Here is a 22430-nt window from a genome sequence, read left to right as displayed (position 1 = left end):
CTTTTGTGTTTATGGTGATCCCTTTATGATATGTTCTGTCTGTTCTGACTCTGTATTTCATGATCACCCCTCTCCTTAACCATTCATCTTCTATCTTATTCCTTCAGTGGCTCCAAATTGCCTCCGCAAAGTCCAAACTATAACATGGCTCCAGGGACCGCATGGTCTGATTCTACCCAGTGCTTCCAGCCTTAATGTCCATACTCTTTGCTTTCCCAGTATTCCTGTTAAACTGCGCAATTGGTTGTTCCCGACACAGGCCCTGTGCCTCCCTGCTTCTGTGCTTCTGCTCTCTGTTTTGGATGTTTCCCCCAAGCAGCCTCCTCGTAAATAATGTTCTCATGAGAGCCTTTCCATGAAGGTTTGAGATATATGTCATCTATTCCACAAAGCTCTCCCTCATGCTCTTCCAGTGAGGCTCAAGTACTCCTGACTTTCAGAATCATTTATTTATCTTTCTTACAGCACTCCCTGTATTCTAATGAGATCACATGTTCATGCACTGTCTTCCCTATTTGATGGAAAGACCTTCAAAGACATAGCACCATATTTGTTCATACTCACCATGGTGCCTTGTACTTAGATCTTCAGTGTGTTTTAATGAACTAATGTTACCATCCGAAATACAGCATTTCTATGTAATGAGCACTGCCTTTTTCTCTCCCTACAATCACATGTATAAAAGGATTTGTGCCAGTTTAAAATGTAAAGTTTGTTTCTAGTTAGGCATTACCACTATTCTAAGCTCTTGAAAACTGAACTCCACCCTCACGGAAGGTGGGGATATATGAACTAGGGTTTTAAAGTTTCTGAATATAATTTTCCAGCCATGTGCTTTTCCTTCTAAAATGCATTTAATTCCCACAGGAGCTGGGCCTCCTGCAGTTACGGGAAGGCGCGTCAGGAAAAAGCATGAGGTCTCCCCTGTGCTGCTTAACCATCCTGGCTTTTCATACTTATATCTCCCTGATACTCGGTAAGGTCTGATGACATTATATTTCATTGACAGTTGATTATCTTTGATCTGAATAAGTAAAACTTTAGAAAAATCAGAGATAGTAGTCCATATCTGTTTCTGTTTTGTTTTTTTTTTTTTGGATAAAGATGGAAAATAGGGACATTTGTCATAGTGACATTCAGCAGAAGGAATGGGGTAGTTTCTTTCATTGAATATTTTTCTTGTGTTCTCAGCTAAAATTTGTGTATTAAGGTGATCTATTTAATCATATTCATATTAGATTTCTTTTGTGAATAAAATGAAATTTTTGGCTAAAATAAGTTAATATTGCCATTAAAACCAGAAATTCTAATTCAAATCTAAGACAGCCACCTCTGTTCTTAAGAATTAGTCTTTCTTAGAACTTTCTTAAAATTTTAGATGAGACTTGTCTTTATTTTATTTCCCAGGTATAAAAATGACAAAATAATAGTTTTCATCTTTTCTATGAATAGGCCTTTGCTATATATGTTAATGAAGTTTGGAGAGTTAGTGATAAATATCTATCATGTTTCATGACAACTGAAGCTTTTCCTGTTAAATTTCTAGGGACAGGAGAAGTGAATGTTGCGGAAGCAGAGAGCCTCCTTGCACCCTTCCTGCAACAGTTTCCAAATGTATGCTTAGTATTTCAAGTGCATATTTCAACCAGCATTAATCAGCCAGCGTTGATCGTTGAACGGTGTGTTTTCTTCCTTTTCCCACAGGGCTCGCTCATGCTGTTTTACCATGCCCGAATAGAGCTGCTAAAAGGGAATATTGAAGAGGTAATTTATTTGGCAGTAGTGATTTGGAGGAGTTGTCTGTATGGCAGAGTTGTGTCACACACTCATTCAACCAAAGTAAATTTGGCTATATGGACTAGACAAAAGTAAAGGGAAAAAATAATGTAATTAAAAAGCCAAAATTTTAATTTGTATATACATTCTATTATATATCATAGATTACTGAATATAGTCTGCATTGACACATAAAGTGCATGAGGCAATTCAGGGTAGAATATACAAAATATCAGGTGGGCAATCTAAGGGATTTCCCAAAATCCTTTGAGTACTATCAGGTTCTGCATTACACATTGACTGTGGAGTCCAGCCCCTGTGTAAGATGCAGCTCTGCTCTGCTACATGCAGCTCCTCATCAAAGGAAATTACCGGTTCCCTCAAAGAAGGAAACACTGGGGTCAGAAGTAGAAAAGTGAGGTGCCATTCAGATAAATACATTCACAGTTTTCTTCCACACAAATGGGCTCAAACGTGTATTTTTCTGTAATTTTTTTTTTCTATTTACAATACATCTTGGATCTTTTTCCAGGTCAGTATATCTAAATTTCCCTCATTCTTTTGATGTCTGGGTTCATTTCATGGGATGGACATACTATACTCACTGGAGTGGTCCACTGTTCATAGACATTTGGCCACTATAAACAGTGCCACTGTAAACATCATTGTATGTGTATTTCTGTGCACAGGTATATTTACTGAAGACAGATTCTGAGTATTAGAATTTCTGGGCCAAAAGATGTTTGCATTGTGATAAATCCAGCCAACTTGCCCTGCTTAGGGTCGTTCCAACCTAAACTCCTATAAAGTTATGATAATGCTTGTTTCCGATGTTCTTTGCCAACTCTGGACATTATCCCTCTTTTAATTTTTGCCAACCTGATGGCTAAAAATGAGAATCTAATTTTTAAATTTATATTGCCCATTTTTAAGTTTCTTCATATGTATATTTGTCATTTATTTGTATATTTTTCTTATTTGCCTATTTATATCTTTGCCAATTTTCCCATTGATTGTCTTTTTCTTAAAGGATTTTATAGAATTGTCATATGCTAAGGGGTTAATCTTTTGCCAGTTATATAGATATTGGTATCTTCTCCCAGTCTGTCTATTGCCTGTATCTTTGTTTAAGATGTGTGTTACCCTATGGGTGTCCTAACTTTATCATTGTCAGTCTTTTCTTAAAGGATGTTTATATTTTGTATCTTGCCTGGAATGGAACTTGCCCACTCCCACGTTATAAAGTGCCAAGGCCCCTCACAAAGTTAAATAAAGAGGCAGAACTTAATTGTATCATTGTATGTAAGGAAAGGAACATATCATCGTATTGAGTGGTTTAATAAGCAGTAATTTTGTTCTTTTTGTACAAAGTGTTTTATGTATTTTTCCATTAGGTTATTGTCTCCTTGTCTAATATCTGGATGATCAGCTTTATGCAATTGACTTATAGGCACAAGAGATATTTCGAAAATGCATTTCAGTTCAAGAAGAATGGAAACAGTTTCACCATCTCTGTTACTGGGAGCTAATGTGGATTTACGTATACCAACAAAACTGGATGCAAGCGTATTACTATTCAGATCTGCTTTGCAAAGAGAGTAAATGGTCCAAGGTAAAATGCAGTGCTTTAATTAATGTCATTTGTTTGCCAATAAGTGGCCAGGATGATTTTCATTTAGGAGTGTTTGTTCAGTAGTATGACATCAACACTGTTTTTGCAACTTAGAGATCCACAAAAAGAGGACATGTGCATTAAGTACCTGCTATTTACAGGCTCTGTTCTCAGCAGTGCATGCTTTGAAAGCTGTCCAAAGGGTTCTTTTCAAGAAGAAAGTTTTACCTCTAAAGCTGAACTGCATTTATATTTAAAGTGATTACATTTCAACAGTCTTGATAATTTTTTGTAGACTTCTCAATGCCCTGATGACCTAGCTTTTCATGATAATAAAAATTAATTCTATTCCACTTGTGAAAAGTTGGGAAGAATGAGATAATGATCTCTTGTTCATTCTGTCTACTTTCTTGCCCATGAATGCTGTAGTTGGGTAATAGGAAAGTGGTCTAAATTAATTGAAAAGTATTGGTCTCATTTTGAACAGGCAATATAAAACTTTATTTCCTTTAATTTCTTTGACGCTTCTTAACATTCTATCTGGAAGATTTGTAGGTCCTTCCTGATTTGCAAGGTACCTAGGGATGTTCTATAACAAGATCCTTTTCTTCATTTTCTTAAGGCAACATATGTGTTCTTAAAAGCTGCAATTTTGAGTATGCTTCCAGAGGAGGATGTATCAGCAACTAATGAGAATGTGGTAACGTTATTCAGGTAAGCAAGATACTATTTCTATAACAAAGACCCTGGCTGTATGAAGGAGCACACAATTACATCTTCCGTCTTTTTTTCCTGAATGCTCTCCCATGCTTCACTTTCATATTTCTGTAACTTTTCTACTCATGTGATGTGGGAACCCTTAAAAGAGTACAGTTAGCCAAGAGTCAGAATGTCATTCTTTTAGTAGGATTTTGCAGATATGCTGGTGTGGTTAGAAATCTAGAGAAGACATTGTTGTATTTTGGGAGTAGGGTTTTATTGTTGGGACTTTGCTACTGCATTTTGAAGACAGTTTTCTAAATTGGTGTTGTCACAAAAGATGTTAACTATTGCTGTGAATCAAAGGTATTGTGTGGAAACTTAAACACAGTATAACATATCCATAGTGCTTATTAGTATTGTTAAGATTTGTAAAACCTCTGCTATGAAGTAATCTGTTTAACTCTATTTTATCTATCCATCCATCCCTCCGTCACCTTTTTTTGAGCACCTACTCTGTTAGGGGTTATATATGGGTTACATGCTGAATAAGCAGGTGTGTGACCCCTGTCTTTGTAGAGTTTGTAGTCTTGTAGTGGAATCAGACATCAATGAAATAATCACACAAATAAATGCAAAATTACAACACATGGCTAATTTTTTCCCTTAGAATCCATGTGTAAGAGCATATAGGGAATGCCGGCCCAGGTGGAGGCTGAGGGTGGAGTGGAGCTGCCGTGGCAGTGGGGAGTGGTGGTGATGCAGTGTCAGAGCAAGGGAACAGCACGAGAGAGGACCTGTTGCAGGAAGGAGCATTGCACATTCAAAGAACTAAAAGGTGATAATGGACAGGACATAGTGCTCCATTAGGTGTGTGTGTAGATATATATATGTAGGTCAAAGGAAAAGAAATGTCAAGAATGACCATCTTAGTTCAGGCTGCTATAACAAAATACTATAGACTGTGTGGCTTAAACAACAGAAATTTACTTCTCATGGTTCTGAAGTCTGGGAAGTCCAGATAAAGGAACCTGTAGATCTGATATCTGCTGAGGATCCACTTCTTGGTTTGAAGATGGCCGGCTTCTTGTTGTATCCTCACATGGTAGAGAGCAAGGAGAGAAAAAGCAAGTTCTCTTGTGTCTTTAAAAGGGCACTAATCCCATTCTTGAGGTCTCCACTCTCATGAACTCTCATGGAACCTCCCAAAGGCCCTACCTCCTCATCCCATCACATAGGAGGTTAGGATTTCAACCTAAGAATTTTGGGAAGACACAAACATTCAGTCCATAGTACTTTCAACACATATTCCATTTTAAAATAGGACATAATATGTATTTAGTGTTATAGGGGTCATTAGTAACCCTAGCAGGAGCTTATAAGATAAAAGAATGGAAGTGGAAACCAGACTGGAGTTGGTTGAAGACTTAATGAAAAATAAAGAAATGGAGATAGCATAAATACATCCCTGAATTACTTTGACTATGTAGGGGAGGGGAGAGAGAGTGATAGTTGGAGGGAGATATAAGGTCAAAGAATATTTTAATGGAAAGATTTAAGCATTCCCAAACTCTACTGGGAAGGATCCAATAAGGATAAGTTGCACAAATAAGCAGGAAATGGGATAACTGATGTTGTAAGGTTCCTGAGGAGGCAAGAGGAGATACAGTCCATGCATTAGTGGCAGGATTGGCTTTATCTAGGAGGGTCCAGTCCTGGTTGTCCATGGTATCAGAAGGGAAAGGAGTCAAGAACAGGTACACGGGTAGGCAGGCTTCTGGGTTACCACCCAGCCTGAGGTGAGGAGTTCCCACGTCACAGCGTCTGTTTTCTTTATGAAGTCAGAGGCAGGGTCATCTGCTGAGAGTGAGGGAGAGGGCTGGAGGACTGAAGAGGGTGGAGAATGAATTCATTGTGTTGCAGAGAGTGGGACAGCGAGGTGGCGAGAGAAACACAGTAGGGGGAATGTCAGGCAGTGCAGGGGCCCATTTGAGGTTGATGATGACTTGATAGTGATGCCAACCTGCTCTCGGTGCAACTGCAGGGGAGATGGGCCCTGAGCTTCATCCAGGGCTGGGTTTGTGCCAGATAAGTGTCAGGACTAGGCTGTAGGCAGGGGAGTTTAGGAAATGGGCCAGACAGGAGTGCAGCAGTAAAGGCAAGTGCAGCCCAAGCAGGAATATGAAGGGGCAGGGAGAAAGGAGGAAGCTGCTAGACTAGGAGACAGTTGAAGGCCAAGGGGACTGTATGTCTTAACAGAATGGGAGTTAGAGTGAAGAGAATGGTGTTCCAAAGGGTGGTGGACTTGAATTTGTGCTTTGCAGTAGAGAAGTTATAGGTCGTGCTCTGAGGTGGGTGTGAGTGTGGCGTGGGAGTCCCTGAGGTAGAAAGGAGGAGACACCACTGGAGATGAGGAAGTCAAGGAACCGAGGGGCCCCACTGCATTCTTCGCACATAATTGATGACCACCCCTTTTAAATGGCATACTGTATTCTGTAGGCCGCATTTCAGAAATAATGGTTTAGGTGAACCCTCTGGCTTACCAGAACAAATTTGACATTTTTTCAACTCCTTTTAAAGGCTCTTCTTAAAAATAGGCCCATGGATACTAACTGTAGCATCAACATGAATAGAAGCCATGGTATAATAAATGTCACCTCTTACTGTAAAATGCATTTCCTTATTTCACAGAAATAACAATTAATGGAATTGTTAAAGTCTTTTAAATCTCCCTCTATTATTTCCTCCACTTCAGATTAAGTATTCTCCATATCAAAACATTTATGGGAAAGACGTAATCATTCTTATTTTCAGGAGAAAGCTTGAGGTCTGCTCTTTCATAGAACTGTTGTCGGGATAATGAGAGGAGAGTCCTAACAATGACTGTTCTTTTCATACAGACGATTTGATCTTTGGACCACAAGGGTTCATGTCTAAGGCAAGCTTCCCCTCCCCCGGTCCCACCTCACACTTCCACTGCCTCTTGCACCGATGTCAATGAACATCAAATGATGGGGCATTCTGGTATAAAATCCATACCCCCATATGGTGCCCAGAAATAACCTGATACAAGCTCAGCTCATACTGGATTTTTTTTCCTCTTATTTCCTCTTATTCTTTCTTTCAGTGTTGTAATTGGATATTTCCTTCAATCCTTTCTCAGCAACTTGTTTGATGCACTCATAAAGTTATATACATGAAAGTGCTCTCAGGAACATGTAGTCTTCCCGTACACTGTCGATTTTACGTGCTTGTGAATTTTATAATTGGAATTCCTTAGAATTTTGAGAAGTTTGTAAACATGGCACATATCCTAGGCTGATTATCTCCAAAATCACCTATGCTTGGGAAACATTTTCTCCAATTGTAAATCAATCAATGGCTGTCTTTTGAGCCATATTATTTTATAGATCTCCGTCATACTTACAAATAGGAACAGTTAATATTCCGTGTGTCTTCTTCCCTCCCTCTGGGTATCCACAATATAAGCAAATACTTTGGGCTTGTGCCTGTTTATTTATAGAAATTACCAATTGTATAACTAGATTACCCGGACCGTATTTGATAAGTGTAAGACATTAGCTAAGTTGACTAGAGAGAAATACGTGTCAGTCAGTGGTTCTCAAACTTGTCAGTCAGTGGTTCTCAAACTCGAGTGTGCATCAGAATCCCCTGGAGGGCGTATCACAACCTGGTTGCTGGGTCCGCCCCTGGAGCTGCTGATTCAGTAGTAGGTCGGGGTAGGGCCTGAAAACTTGCAATTCGAACAGGCTCCCAGGTGCTGCTGATGCTGTGGCGTACACGTGACAACCACAGGTGGAAATAATGTGTGTGTTCTGATCACCTCTCCCTGGGGCCCGGGCTCTTCGCAGACAGGTGGACGGCTTGAAGCAGAGGATTGCTGGTAAATCTCTCCCTACCGAGAAGTTTGCTGTGAGGAAGGCTCGACGCTACTCTGCCTCCTTGCCTGTACCTGTGAAGCTTGTCTTGCCTGCCCTGGTATCCACTTTTATCTTACTTACTGTTCATGTGCTAGAAATAAGTTATCTAGTCACAGCTGCAGGGAGCTTATCTAACTTTGGTTGTGAAGTTCAGCTTAATTAAAAACCATTATGAGCATCGTTGTAAGGGAAACATTTATAAATAATTAATAAATAAGAATTGTAGCTAATGTTTTCTGACTAGTTGGTATGTTCCAGGCATTATGATAAAGCTATTAAAAACATATCATTTAATTTTCATAATAACTCTGAGTAAAGTTTTGTTGGCCCCATTTTACAGACCAGAGTGGCAAAGTTGACTTCATTGAAGTCGGGTTGAATTACAATGCAAGCCACATGTATAATTTTACCTTTTCTAACTTTCTAATAGCCGCATTAAAAAAGTAAAAGGAAACATGAAATTAATTTTAAGAATGTATTTTGTTTTACTCAGTATATGCAAAATTTTGTCATTTCAACACGTAACTGATAAAAACTTAGGAGATATTTTACATTCTTTTATATGATACTAATTCTTTGAAATCTGGTGTGTCTTATACACTTGGAGGATGTCTCAGTTTGGACGTTTCATATTTCCAATGCTCAAGAGCCACAGGTGGTTGGTGTCCAACTCACATTCTTAATTGGTATGCCCTTTTAGGCGAGGCTTCTGTGAAAAGTGCAATTTCAACTTAAATTTTCTTAATGAAGTCTTCTTCAAAAAATACTGAATATATCAAATTACTATGACTCTTCTGGGGCTTTAGTTTTTGCATAGGTAGTTGGCACAGGAAAGCTACTTGATGCAAGTGATGCTTGTAGTCCTCCTTTGGGCTTTCCTGAATCTTGTTTTTTTTTTTTTTAATTCCAGAGTTTATGTAGTTATTCCCCTTTGACAGTTATTTAGTTTTTTTTGTATATGTGCATATAATTCTCTGGGAAAGATTTCTAGAACTGGAATTCCTTGTTGAAGGGTATATATGCATTTAATATTTTGGTAAATATTGCCAAATTTCCCTCCCAAAAAGCTGTCCCAATTTAAGTTAATACCAACAATGTTTTACCATTTAAGTTTGCATTTCCCTATTGCTGTGATGGAACATCTTTTCATGTGTTATTCATTCATATTCAAGAACATCTTATTCATTGTTATTTCTTCTTTTGTAAATTGTTCATATTCTTCCTAAGTTTTCATTGGGTTGTTTATTTTATTATTGACTTACCAGAGCTCTTTAAACATTCTATGAAAAAGAAGATTGCAGCCCCTGATAGGTGTCAGTTAAGAGCTACCCTGCAACTAGCACCTAGGCCTAGGTGTTTCCTACCGAACATAGACAACCTCAGAGAACACTGACATCAGCCAAGGCTATTCTGTGACTGTGATGGAGCCAGACAAAAATATGACCATTCTGTAATTATGTCTGAGCACAGATAGAAACAAGAATACTCTGTAAATCACAGAAATAACCAACATCCCCCTCTTCCAGCTCACCTGAGAGCCTGCTGCTGCTGTATCAACCACAGCTTTGGCTCTGTGCCGGATTCATTTTTATCAAGTGATTTGCACTGGAAAAGCATTTCTTTCTCACAGAACTTTCCTGAAAATCTTCTAGACCATCATTGTTCTTCCTCTGCCCCAGTACTTAGATACCAGTGCATACATAAGTGTATCCTTCTTTGCCTATTAAGAATCTTAAGGAAGATTAACTCACTGCACTTCCTTCTCCAGGTCTATGGATACAGACTGTGCAGGGAATTGGCTAGAATTAGCAGTACCTGGGGTTTTTTTTTTTTTTTTGGTACCTAAGAATTTTACCAAAAGCCTCTTTTTCATTAAATCTTGGACATGAGCTTGCCTCCTTCTGGTATAAATATTCCATCAATAAAAAATTTTGTAAAGATCATCAGCATAATTAAAAAATATTCTATCAGTTATTGAATGTAGCTCTTGCTCTTTGAGCAATAAGAAATTGTTATATGTCAAACGGAAGGTAGAGTGTCATGATCATAATTTTCAGTGCCATAAAGTAAAGATAACTTTGCTGCCAATCCACCTGAATGTCTTCTTCATTTCTACTACTTCCCTGGTAAGAGGCTTTTCAGGCAATATTTTTTATCATATTTTAAAATTCATTTATTTCCAAGAAGATACTAATTACCCTTATTTTGTACTCTTCAAAAACATGAACTGCACTATCAGGAACATTAGAAAAATATTTTCAAGTAAAAGCACATTTGCTTTTGGTCCAAAAAAAAATTTCTCATCTGTTAGCCCATTAAATATAATCTGCAATGAGAAATCATTAGTTTACATTTTCAAGAGCTGTCATTCAGCCATATGGCCTTTAAATGAATGCGTTTTCTGCATATTGGATTGCATTACTGGACTGTCACATGTTTTTAATGGTATAAAAGAACCTAAGCCCAGTAAAATATCCCAGTGTTCATTTCCAGTGAAATTCTTGGAAACATTTTATGTAAACAACTGGCAGACATTTTAAAATATTTTCCTTTACTTTAACAAAAGTTTACATTAAACAGAATTGTTCATAGTAGCAGTTTAAAGTATTTATTTCTGTATCTGTATTCTATTATCTTCCAGAAGAATCAAGTAACAGTAGGTACTGAATGAGTACTTGTTATATGAATGAATAAATCAATTTTTCAGTAAAAGCATAATATATATATGTATTGAATTTATTCACAGTATAAAAGGCAAAAGCTAAGGAAAGTGATCTCTAAATATTGTCTTGAGAACTCTAGCAACCAAGGGAAAACATACATACATAGTTTTGTGATCATTAAGGACATTGAATAACCTCACATGATTGCAAATGGTTTTCATTTTTCCTCATCAGGAAATGATGTATGTCTGGAATGGTTTTTCAATAGTGAGCAAAAGAAAAGACCTTTCTGAAAATCTATTGGTAACTGTTGAAAAGGCTGAGGCAGCTTTACAAAATGAAAGTAAGTATGAGAAGTAAGCACCTGGAAGTCTTTGTGCTCCCTTACCGTTCTCCTGTGTTTCCCTGTGCACGTCTGCCTGTGTTAATTTGTGTGCATCGTGAGGACAAAGAGCTTGAGCTGCAGGTGTCTGGGGGATTGCAATCCAGATGAAGGGAGACAAGTTACATACTGCATCGTGGATGAACCTTGGAAACATTGGGCTAAGTGAAAGAAGCCAGCCACAAAAGACCATATATTGTATGATTCCATTTATATGAAGCATACAGAATAGGCAGATCTATAAAGACAGATAGTAGATTAGTGGTTGCCTAGGGATGAAGGAATGGGGGTGGGGGGTGATGAAAATGTTCTAAAATTGATAATGGTGATGGTTGCACAACTCTATACAAAAACCACTGAATTGCCTACTTTCAGTGGATAAATTATATGGTATGTGAACTGTATGTTAAAACTGTTAGGAAAAAAGGTGAAGGGAGGAAGACAGGCATTAGAGTTCTAGAGCAGCACAAGGACAATGTACACTTCCTTCTGGTTTTAGTTTGCCTTTCCATGCCTCCTTATTGCTAACAGCTAGTGTGCTTCTGCAGACACCGGGAATAGTTTTCAAGTTGGAATCTTATCACAATTTAATGATTTTACTCATTACCTTTGGTTGTGCTGGAGGCCCCCTTCCAGTTTACTGGAAGCTATATTTCCTGGAAGCAGCTGACATGGAGAGTCAGGCAATCTGGGTTTATAGTCCCCGCTCAGCAGTGGTCAGACTCTGGGGAACACATCTGGTTTCTTTTGAAAAAGAGCATTGTGGGGCCAGATAATACCCAAAGTTGTTTTCTTGCTCTGACTCTTTTTTTATGTTCATCAAGGAGAGCAGGAGCTGTGGCATTTTTTGATTCTGTATTTTTAATAGAGGCTTTATCTTTTGGTAATGCCATAAATGATAGTCTTTATTGTATTCTTTATCAGTACCAAGTCACTTAGGTATATCCTAAGATGTAATGGTCTTTTCTTTTTGAATATTCTAACCACAGAAGTAAAATGAAAACTTCTGGGGTGATAAACATGGTGAAGGGCATAGAAATTCAGGAATAGTGGGGGAAAATTTATAACAGTTAGCTCATTTTTCTTAATTGGAAAAAGATGGGCATTCTAGGAGCTCTGGCTCCATCCTCAATATACTCCCCATGGGGGGGGGGGGCGGCGGGATGATTGGCTATGGCTCCAGGGATGAGGATTTCATTTGGGTCTTTTCTTGCACTTGTAGCTATGGTATCAAACTAAAATGTTTAATGAGATTCCTCTTTACAATTATTCTTTTAAAATTAAACACATAATTCTTAGGTATAGGAAGAAAAAAGTCACTCATTTTGCTGCTCTAGCACAATTAATTTAGAATTTCTGTATATTCCATTCTAGCCTTATTTTTATATAAAATATAAAAATACATATCTAGGCACAGCGTACCTAGATATATACTAGCCTAGTTTTTTTTTTTATTTAACGTATCATAAACTTTTAAAGTTTCGATAAATAGCCTTTATAAATTTCAAAAGCTTCATAGCACTCCATGAAGCTAAGGTATCGTAATTTAACCAGTTCTTTCGGTATTAGGCCTTTAGGCTGCTTTACCTATTTAAAATAATTCTAGCTTTAGATTTCTGTCCATCAATAGGAGAAGAAATATAAGAGAATGAAAGCTGAGTCAGTGGGCTTATCTACTAGCAAGGTCAAGGTTTCAGGCTGGACAGCTACAGCATCAAATAGAACAAAGAGAACAGTGCTGCCCTGAGGCCACAGACACTCTTCTGTCCTCACCTCCGTGAGCCATCTTGCAAATACAGACCAGTGGTCACAGGGAGACCAGGTGAGTGGAGTACTCTACTCCACCATTGAGAAACGGTCACATGCAAAGCTCATCTGTTGATGAGGGGTGAGTAATATCACCTTTCCATATTAAAGGTGGCACTTTTATAAAAGAACCAAGGTTCCCTTTTTCTTTCTTCTTGCTCCCCCATTCACAGTAAAGTTAAACACTTAAAAATTTATACTGTTTAACAAAGAACCATAGGAGCAGATGTGTAAGTGTAGACTACAGACTTGCTCTGTGGACATTTCAGACTTCCTTTGTGTGTTCTTCTGGATTCCCAGTACTAACATATTTTCTGTGTGTTACTTTCTATTAGGATGGAGTTGTGATAAATTTCCTTTTTTTTTTTTTTTACAATTGTATCTTTTTATTAAAAAATTTTTACATTTAATTATGGTAAAATACACATAATATAAAATTCACCATCTTAATCATTTGTAAATGTACAGTTCCGTAGTATCAACTATATTCACATCATTGTGCAAACAATCTTCAGGACTTTTTCATACTCATTAAACAACAACTCAGTCCTCCCTTCCCGGCCAGCCCCTGGCAGCTCCCATTCTGCTCTCTGTTACTTTGAGTTTGACTACCCTAGATACCTGATGTAAATGGAATCATAAAGTATTTGTCCTTTTGTGTCTAGCTTATTTCACTTAGCATAAAGTCTTCAGGGTTCAACCATGTTGTAGTATGGGTTAGAATTTCTTTCCTTTTTAATACTATGTAATATTCTATTGTAGGTATATACCGCATTTTGTTTTCTCCATTCATTTGTCAGTGAACATTTGGGTTGTTTTTGCTCTTTGGCTATTGTGAATAATGCTGCTAATGAACATGGAGGTACAAATATCTCTTTCAAACTCTGCTTTCAGTTCTTTTTGGTATATAAGCAGAAGTGGAATTGCTGGATCAATTGGTATTTCTAATTCAACTTTTTGAGGAACTATATTGTTTTCCATAGCAGCTATACCATTTTACATTCTCGCCAACAATGCATAAGGGTGCTAATTTCTCCATATCCTCACCAACACTTTTTTTTTGAGAGTAGACATACTAATGGATGTGAAGTGATCTTTACTATTTTTAATGTGAAATCATTTCAGAAAGGAAAAATATTTTCTTTTGACTTGAGTGGAAATCAGCATATCATTTTGATATTCAAATGAAGTGAAAATATCTGAAAGTTCTTAAAAAATGAGATTTCACAAGATGTGTTTCAGTAAAATCCATTTGGGCTTTTGAGCAAATTTACTAGAATTCATTTTTATTTAAATGATTTGGCTACTCTCATTAATTAGGTCATTTGAACACCCTTAGTATTTCCATACAGATATAAACTTACAGCAGATAGAGGAAGCATTGTTCCTGCCTTTAAGGGAATTATCTATGATTAAAACCCACATATGTGCAAACTAAATGAATAGAAGAATATGTTTTAAAATAAGTAGATATTGCTGACTGCAATAGTCCCAGCTACTCTGGAAGCTGAATTAAAGGACCACTTGAACTCAGGAGCTAGAGAATAGCCTGGGTAACATAGTGATACCTCATCTCTAAATAAATAAGTAAGTAAGTGGACATGTGAAAACTGGGAGCCAAAGGAAAACCTCTTTTTATTAAGTGAAAACATTTGTAGCATACCTTTTCCCTCAGAAGAACAGGCCAGCTTGTATCTTCTGTTTTCCTACAACGGTGAGGATTTAGTAGAATCAATTCTGATGTTTGAATGTCCATTCTGGATAGCATGGACTAATAAGTACCACCAGGGAGTGGGGCCTTTGTATATCAAGAGGTTCTGAAATTTGTGAGAAGGACTGTTAGAATTTTCTCTATTTGAACGGCTCTTTACTCCCTACTCCAGTTTATTTTGCCTCTCCATTGGTTGGGGGGAAAATTAGAGGAGAAATACATGCATCAGACTATGCTTGTACTAATAAAATGCACAGGAAGTTTGGAAAAGCAAATCCCTCTTCTCCACCCATTACTTTTTCTTCTAATGACAAATTGAGATGATGGGTTTAAGAGGATATTTAAGCAGAGTCGGGGGAAGCTGAGACAGACAGACAGACAGACAGACAGAAAGACACGCTGTACTTACCCGCAGTCATCTCTTTGAGTGAAATGATTAGTTTATTTTCTGAAGATCACCTTTGCCAGATGTTGCATATGAAATTTATGATCTCATCCAGGACTGTTTTTTTTATGCAGGAAGATTATCTTTCCCCCTTCCCCCTCTACCTTGAACTATTAGAACCTTTTAGTAATTAAGCTCCTATTCTTCAGAGTAGGGGGGAAAAGGCCCATAATTGGAAAATGGAGTGAAGTTGTAAGCCTGAAGTTACATCATCTTCCACCCTACCCCCATCATTGGAAAGTGGATGTGTTTTTGCTTCTCCCAGCTTTGGGAAGTATGTCTAAAGTAAAAGATGGTAGAGGATACAACTGATCCTCTACTGTGGCAGTGCCCTGGCCATAGTTACTAAAGGCTGGTCGCTGATACAACGGGTAGACCTCTGAAGACAGACAAGCACTTGGTAGCATCCCTGGAGGCAGCATTTGGTATTAATCCGGATAGTTGTTTCATTTGAGATCTAACTAAATGCAGCATATAGCCAGCAGTTGGTACAGCAGTTCCATTTTGACTATTTGTTGCAGTTAGTTTGCTTGGTGAAATTATGTCGCAAATGTAATCAGAGTTATGTAAAAGGAGAAGTGTTACCAACTTTATGGCTTTTTACTTTCTAAATCTGTTTTCAAAATTTTCTTTTAGGGGCATTTCAACTAGTTTCTAAGTTCAATGTAGACATTTTTGTAGGTTGGGCTTCAAACTTCCTTTTTCTTCAGGCTACCCACCATTTTATTATTACGTTCAGCAGATCTTTTGTGATAAAGTTGTGCTTTGGCAACTTTATCTTGTAATTTTCTTTGAATGTAAAACAGAGAAAGGTTCATCTGTGAACTCATTCACAAGGTTGAAAACCATGACAAAGCATTTATATTTTAAGGGAAAATAATTATCTGGCAGATAGTGGTCTGTAGTCTGAGGAAATAATGGTTTTGCTTTCTGAGGTTTTTAGAGAAATGTGGTATTTTTGAACCCGTTTGCCATATCCCTAACTCAAGAGATACATAAAAGTTAAGTGTGATTTTACTGATACTTTAACTTCCATGATGTTGTGTCTGTTCCTCAGCAAAATCATCATTCACTGAGCACCAGAATGTTGTCATAACACAAACTGTTAATAAAATGTTACAGGAAACGCAAGAGAATGCACAAAAATGATACCAAAAACTAGCATCCAATATGGACCCCATGGCTTTGGTCCTAAGAGATACTGCTGCTTCAGTGTATATTTCAACAAACATCCATGATTAGAAGCATGGATAGGATATTTTTTTGATAGAAACATTGTCCTAAATAAGTAATAGAAAAGGTAATGTGGCATTCATATCTGTGACTTTCTTGGTGAGTGACCTCTCAGAGTTTGAAAGTTAGAGGTGAATATCCACTGTTTTCAGCTCCTGGAAGTAAAGTGACCCTTTTCCAGTTGGCTTAGTAGCATCATTAACCTCCCATAGACGAGCAGTGCCCCAGCTAAAACATCAGCATGTGTTGATGGTGAGTTCCGAGGTTTGTACTAAATGCAGGAGGATTTGGATATGAGGGACTCTGAGGGCCTCATTAGTTCCCTTTCCTGCCCCCCCCCACCCCCCACCCCGTTGTCACAGCCTGAAATGTGTAAATTATCGGTCTGTCTTGGAATGACTTCTTAGTTGCATGTTACTTGCAAAAAAAAATGCAAAAGTGGTAAATGCAGAATAGCTACCTTTGTCAGATAGATGTCACATGTGATATGGTTCCTTCTGTTCACGATGTATTTGCTGTGGGCTGTAGAAGGCAAAGAGCCATTTTCAAAAGGGAAAAAAGCGGCGAAAGAAAATCCTTTCTATTACCCTCAAGCAGTTAGAAGTTTGTGGGGATTTTAGGTGCCTTTCATGTACTTCAGAACTCTTTTGTCTAATTTTATGGTATGATTTCCCCCAAAAAGAACATAACCTGGGAGAATTGCTAAGTTGTAAACATAATGATCTGGAGAGGTATTCTACTTCCTGAATTTTTAATGGGTACACGGCCATCTGCTTCTCCATATGGAAGTGTTATCCTCTTCTGCATTGAAGCCAACGCAGAAGCCAAAACAACAGGAGGAGGCAGCCTTCCTGTTCCTCGTGGCTTTACCTTTTATAGAATTAATAAAGCTCGTAGTTAGAGTTCAGATTTCCTGTTGTGTAAAAGGTTATAAAACTCAGAGTGTTGACCACCTGAAGAATGTTTTGTACTAATATAGTAAATTCAGCATTCTTTTAATTTAAAATAATTTCATTGTATTTTAGTTAGGCATAACAAATGCTAAAAATATTTTCCTTGTTTTTAAGTGATGCTTCTGAAACCTAATAGCTGTTCATTCTTCCTTTGAATTAGGATTTTTAAAGGTAATTTTCTTTATGTGTCTGTTTTTTAAGACTTTCATGACTTCTCCGTGGATGATGAGTGCTTAGTAAAGTTACTTAAAGGATGCTGCCTCAAGAACTTACAGCGGCCCTTGCAAGCCGAGCTGTGTTTTAATCATGTTGTAGAAAGGTAAGGACAAATGATAAAACCAACCTGAACGCACATGGTGGTTTCTAGGGAGTTGCTGTGAGAAAGTGATGCAAAATGCTTTTCTCTCCCCCTGTTAAACTTTCACTTTGTGTTACCAGAAAGAGGATCCAGTAGTGTTTTCTTTGTTCCTTGTAAATGAAATTATGGTCTAAGTTGGAGCATGGCTTTATGCATTTCTACTTGATGTTTAAAGATGATTCACAAACCTAAATTTGCATCCTGGCTAACAGGTGTCTAGCCAAACTCTGGAAGCATCATACTGAACCTCTGATACTCCTAATTCATGCATATTTTTGCTTGTCCATTCATTTATTCCATAGATCTTTGAGCATCCCCTGTGTGCCAGAGACTGCTGGATTCTAGGGATTCAGAGTTGAGTAAACAGAGTTGCCATCATTGTGATAATAATTGGGCAGGGAAGACAGACATGTGACAAGCACTGTAACACTTCTCTGTTGGCAAAGGGCACTTCTTCTGGATATAACTGAGTTTGTCTTTTTCCTCCTAATAGCATTGGTGATGACGTCCTGTTTCTTTAGTAACCATAGGGTTGAATCAAGGTTCTGATGCCTGGCTCTCTTCTCTGTATCACAACAGCAAATACCTACAGGGCCAGACAAGTAACCTTACTGAATGAGGCCCCACTGAGTGGTAGCAGGTGTAGGTGTAGGGATTGGTGGACACTGTAGGTTAGGGAGATCGTGTGCAGCTGCCTTTCAGCTCTGATTGATTATTGTTGCACACAGTGTGGGCCCAGTAGCAATAATCCCTACTATTTTTAATGAAAAGCCTGGAATCTGGATTTTATGTAAAGTTGCTTGATTTTTAAATATCGGCTCAAATGTTTTGAAAACACTGCAAGCCACAGAGATCACAGCTGCAACTGCCGGTTGACATCCTGTACCTTTCCATCTAAGCCACCTGATCCCTTTCTTCCTGACAATGTTAATGGGAATATAGGAGGACCAGTGCCCATATAAGAAAGAAGACAGTATCTATTTCCCAAATAAGTAATATATTTAGTAAACACGTTAAAGAAGTATCCATGGAGTTCTATTTTATTTGGCGTTTTTGTAAGGATTAAAAGGATTATTATAAATAAAAGGATGACCCATTGTGCTGTTTTTAATATTTATTGAATTTCATAGTGAATTGTTTGCTCATGTGTTTCATTAATATAATTTTGGATTGTGAGCTTACCTGGAGTGGGGTTTTATCTTTGAGGCTAGAATGAGGAAGAGTCTCTCTAAAGTGATTTTGCATTTTATTTTTGTCAGGTTCCCTGAAAGCTTTTTCAGCCCAGGACCACTTTCATGTTAATTTCATTCTTTACCAGTTCTTGGATCATTTGGGCAATGTAAATTCGAATTGCAAATTCATGGGAGGGCAGGCCTATGGGTTATTAATTTCTCAAGGAATGGTTTTTTCCTTCCCACCAAAAGTGCTGGCCAAGGAGACAACTGTCCTTGTCTTCCTCCCATACCAGTGAGTGGGTTTTTTCTCATCTTCCCTTCAGGGATCCCAGCTTTAAATAGAGGTCTCAGTTTCAGCTTCCTGCCTTCTACGGGCCCAAGGCCTTATCTCCTGCGTGAATATTAAGACGTGAAGCCTTGGATGACTCAGCGGGAAGCAGATCCTAGGACTCATTCTGCAGCATCCCACATACGCAGAGTTCTACTTTTTTAGTTCTAGCTCTGTTTTTGGTACCTGAGAGTTTTTTCTTATGTTCTGATGTGAGCTAAGCTGTGCATTTGTGATGGTGTTACTTACATATTTTTTAGTGCTTCTGGATGTTTTGTAGCCAGAGAGTTTTCATAATGGTGCTGAAAACAAGTGTTGACTCCTTTATTGACATTTTTAAGCATTATAAAACCTTATAATACAAAAGGAGTTGAACCTTACAGCTTTCTTATTTCTAAATGGAGTCATTTCTTGAACATATTCATGTTTAAAAAGATGATCTTGTCATTTCCAGGATTAATCTTTTTAAATCTGTACGCACTCATCTACCTATGGGACAGTAATCAATCGTTGGTGCTGAATTTACATTAAGGAATAAAAATATATTAAAAACACACTATTCGTTGTCATAATTTAGTAAGTTCCATAACTGTATAATGGCAGCTTCTCTTTGGTCATAGGCTTAGTGTTGCACCTGTTTTCTGAGGAATGAGGAATAATATATATGTTGAAGAAAATGATATGTTTCTTGTTCTGTTAAGACTTAATTGCTTTTTCTTGCTCTTTTCAGTGAAAAGCTACTGAGGTATGATCACTACCTAGTGCCATTCACTCTGTTTGAATTGGCATTTTTGTATAAAAGCCAAGGGGAAATTGACAAAGCTATAAAGGTCCTAGAAACTGCAAGGTAAGTGATGAAGGGAGCTTTTCCATGATTGCTATGGACTCAGGAATATCAATACTGTTATAACAACATAATATTATACACTTAAAAATTAATTAATGCCAGATTAGTAGCAATGTTACTTTTACTAACTTATGCTTGGTTTATGCTCATGACTTTTGCTATAATTGTGCTGTTTCCAACCCTCTTTCTGCCTTACTCTATTTACAGATGTGATTGTGGGCATTGATTGGAGAGATTTCTGACTTACTCTGTTCTATATCAGGGATTGGCAAACTTATCTGTAAATGGCCAGGTAGTATTTTTGGCTGTACAGCATAAGGTCTCCATTGCAACTACTCAATTATATCAAAAACAGCCATAAATGATGTGTAAATAAATAGATGTGGTCTGGATTTGGCTCTTGGGTCATAATTTGCCAACCTTTGGTGTATTCAACCATATCTATCATCTCCTCGAAGAGCCACTGATCTCATGAAGCTCTCTGATCTTCCCCTGACTTTCTCTTCTTTCTGTCTCCCTTAGCAGTTTCAAAGTATTTTTATCATGACAACGGCTCTTACCATGGCTCACTTAGGTGAGGCAAAAACTCTGTGGTCTGTTTGCCTTGAAGATTTCCTGCAGTGGAGAAAGAATGCCATATTAGCTCTGGGTCATACTTATCTTAGTGATTCATCAGTTTTTTCATTTAATCAAATTGAGTAAATATTTGCTGAGCACCTATTATGTGCTGTATGCTAGTAAAGGCTCTAGAAGAGACTACTGTAAATAGGCAATGTTTCTGTTCACTTAGATGGGAAGAGATTTTAAATAAACAAAAATATCAGTGGTATGTGTTTTGCTGAGATTTACAATATGATACAGGGTGCCTGGGTGTTGCCTTAGATTGGGTTGATTTTAGAAGATTTCTTGAGGAAGTGATATTATAGTTGAGATTTGCATAATTAATGCCTGTCCTGAGAAGATCAGTCACCAGAAGCCACAGCTAGGGAGCCTCTAGATTGTGGGCTTGGGCCACTAGGTCAATGATGATGCTTTTTACTGAGCCGGAGATACTTAGAGCAGGTTTGGGGAGAGAAAGAAGCATACTTCTGTTTGGACCATGATTCTTTGAGATGGCTATTAGGTAGATGGCGAATTGGCAGTCAAATATACGAGCATGGAGTTCATTGGTAAGGTCAGGGCTGGATGCAGAGATTTCAAAGTTACTAGCACAGACATAGTGAGCCGTGAAGCCATGGTACTTGATGAGGTCATTTTGGGAAAGTTATATAGCTGGAGAATGAGGTTGATCACAGTGCCTGGGATATGCCATCTTTTTAGACATTAAGATTAAGAAGATTAAAATCTTACTAATACAGTTGAGTTAGGAAGACATCCAGGAAAGCCAATTGAACAGTATTTCAAAAGGAAGAGCATGGTCAGTTATGAGGGCAGCTGCTAAGAGGTCAAACAAGGTAAGACCAGAGAAGTGGCTGCTGAATTTGGCAGCATGAAGATCATTGGTGACCTTGACAATTGAGGGGAGGAAAGAAATGGAGTCCACTACTTTAGGCTACTCTTTTAGGGTGTTTGCTGTGAAGAGAGCATAGTATGGGGCACAAGCTTCAAGGGCATTATAGAGCCAAGAAGAGTTTCTTTAAAAAAAAAATCTATTTATCTATGTGGGTGGTATGAGGGCATGTTGCTTTTAAAGTTAATATGTTGGGAGTGAAGATGATTAATATTTCAACTGTGATATATACATATCTTCCAGTCTAGTTACTGGAAAATTATGGACTATACTGTTGCTAATATACATTATTTGTACTATTTGGTGCTATTTATGCGATGTCCAATTAGGCAAATTTATAATGATGAAAATAAAAGACTGATAATTCACTACCAAAAAGCAATCAAAAGCTACCACTAACTCAAGACAGTATCAATGATGCAAACATAAAGATACTTCCCAATAATTTCAAGACTATCAGTTGTCTGCGGTTTCCCATATGTAGTAGGAGCTTTGCCAAAATCAGTGGCCAGAGATTTAGGAAAATACTCAATTGCATCCTTTGGTAAACTCTAGTAAGATGTTGATTTTAGTTTATGCATAATACATTTTCCTAACCCTCATCAAGGTTACCAGTAAGTAGCCCTTAGACCTATGTAAATGAAAGGCTGCAGAAATACATGCCACTGCAAAGAAAGAAGTGAGAGCCTACCCGTGGGCCAAGGCAGTATGTGAAACTATTTCATTTTGCTGATTCCTAACAATTCTAGTAAAAGGAGGTAAACATGAATGATCTAAGTCAGGATTGAACTAATTTTGGTTTTAAATATGGTCCCTTCTGACCTATTATTATATAATTATTGACCAAACCACTGACATTTGCATGTGAGAATTGGAATAAGTAATTTTGGTGTCATTAAGTGATCCTGCTGGCTTTGTTGCAGTTATTGCTTCATTAGGGTTTCGAGGGTTTCGTTTTTGTTTTTGGTGTGATTGAGCATGTTCACCATGT

At 37.8% G+C, this 22430-nt stretch overlaps 1 protein-coding gene across 1 annotated transcript in view; it reads left to right on the top strand.

Moving 5' to 3' along the window:
* The window catches only part of TTC39B (tetratricopeptide repeat domain 39B), a 100636-nt gene that overhangs the window by 75954 nt on the left and 2252 nt on the right, over positions 1 to 22430 (top strand). The window contains exons 11-19 of the mRNA XM_069474206.1: positions 868 to 976; positions 1547 to 1614; positions 1705 to 1764; positions 3227 to 3388; positions 4011 to 4102; positions 7960 to 8086; positions 10926 to 11034; positions 17423 to 17540; positions 19813 to 19929. Of these exons, the coding sequence (XP_069330307.1) occupies positions 868 to 976; positions 1547 to 1614; positions 1705 to 1764; positions 3227 to 3388; positions 4011 to 4102; positions 7960 to 8086; positions 10926 to 11034; positions 17423 to 17540; positions 19813 to 19929 (962 nt within the window). The remainder of the gene's footprint in view (positions 1 to 867; positions 977 to 1546; positions 1615 to 1704; positions 1765 to 3226; positions 3389 to 4010; positions 4103 to 7959; positions 8087 to 10925; positions 11035 to 17422; positions 17541 to 19812; positions 19930 to 22430) is intronic.

This window comes from Eulemur rufifrons, chromosome 7 (genome assembly GCF_041146395.1).
Source record: "Eulemur rufifrons isolate Redbay chromosome 7, OSU_ERuf_1, whole genome shotgun sequence".
NCBI lineage: Eukaryota > Metazoa > Chordata > Mammalia > Primates > Lemuridae > Eulemur > Eulemur rufifrons.
This window is presented reverse-complemented; position numbering and strand designations above follow the sequence as displayed.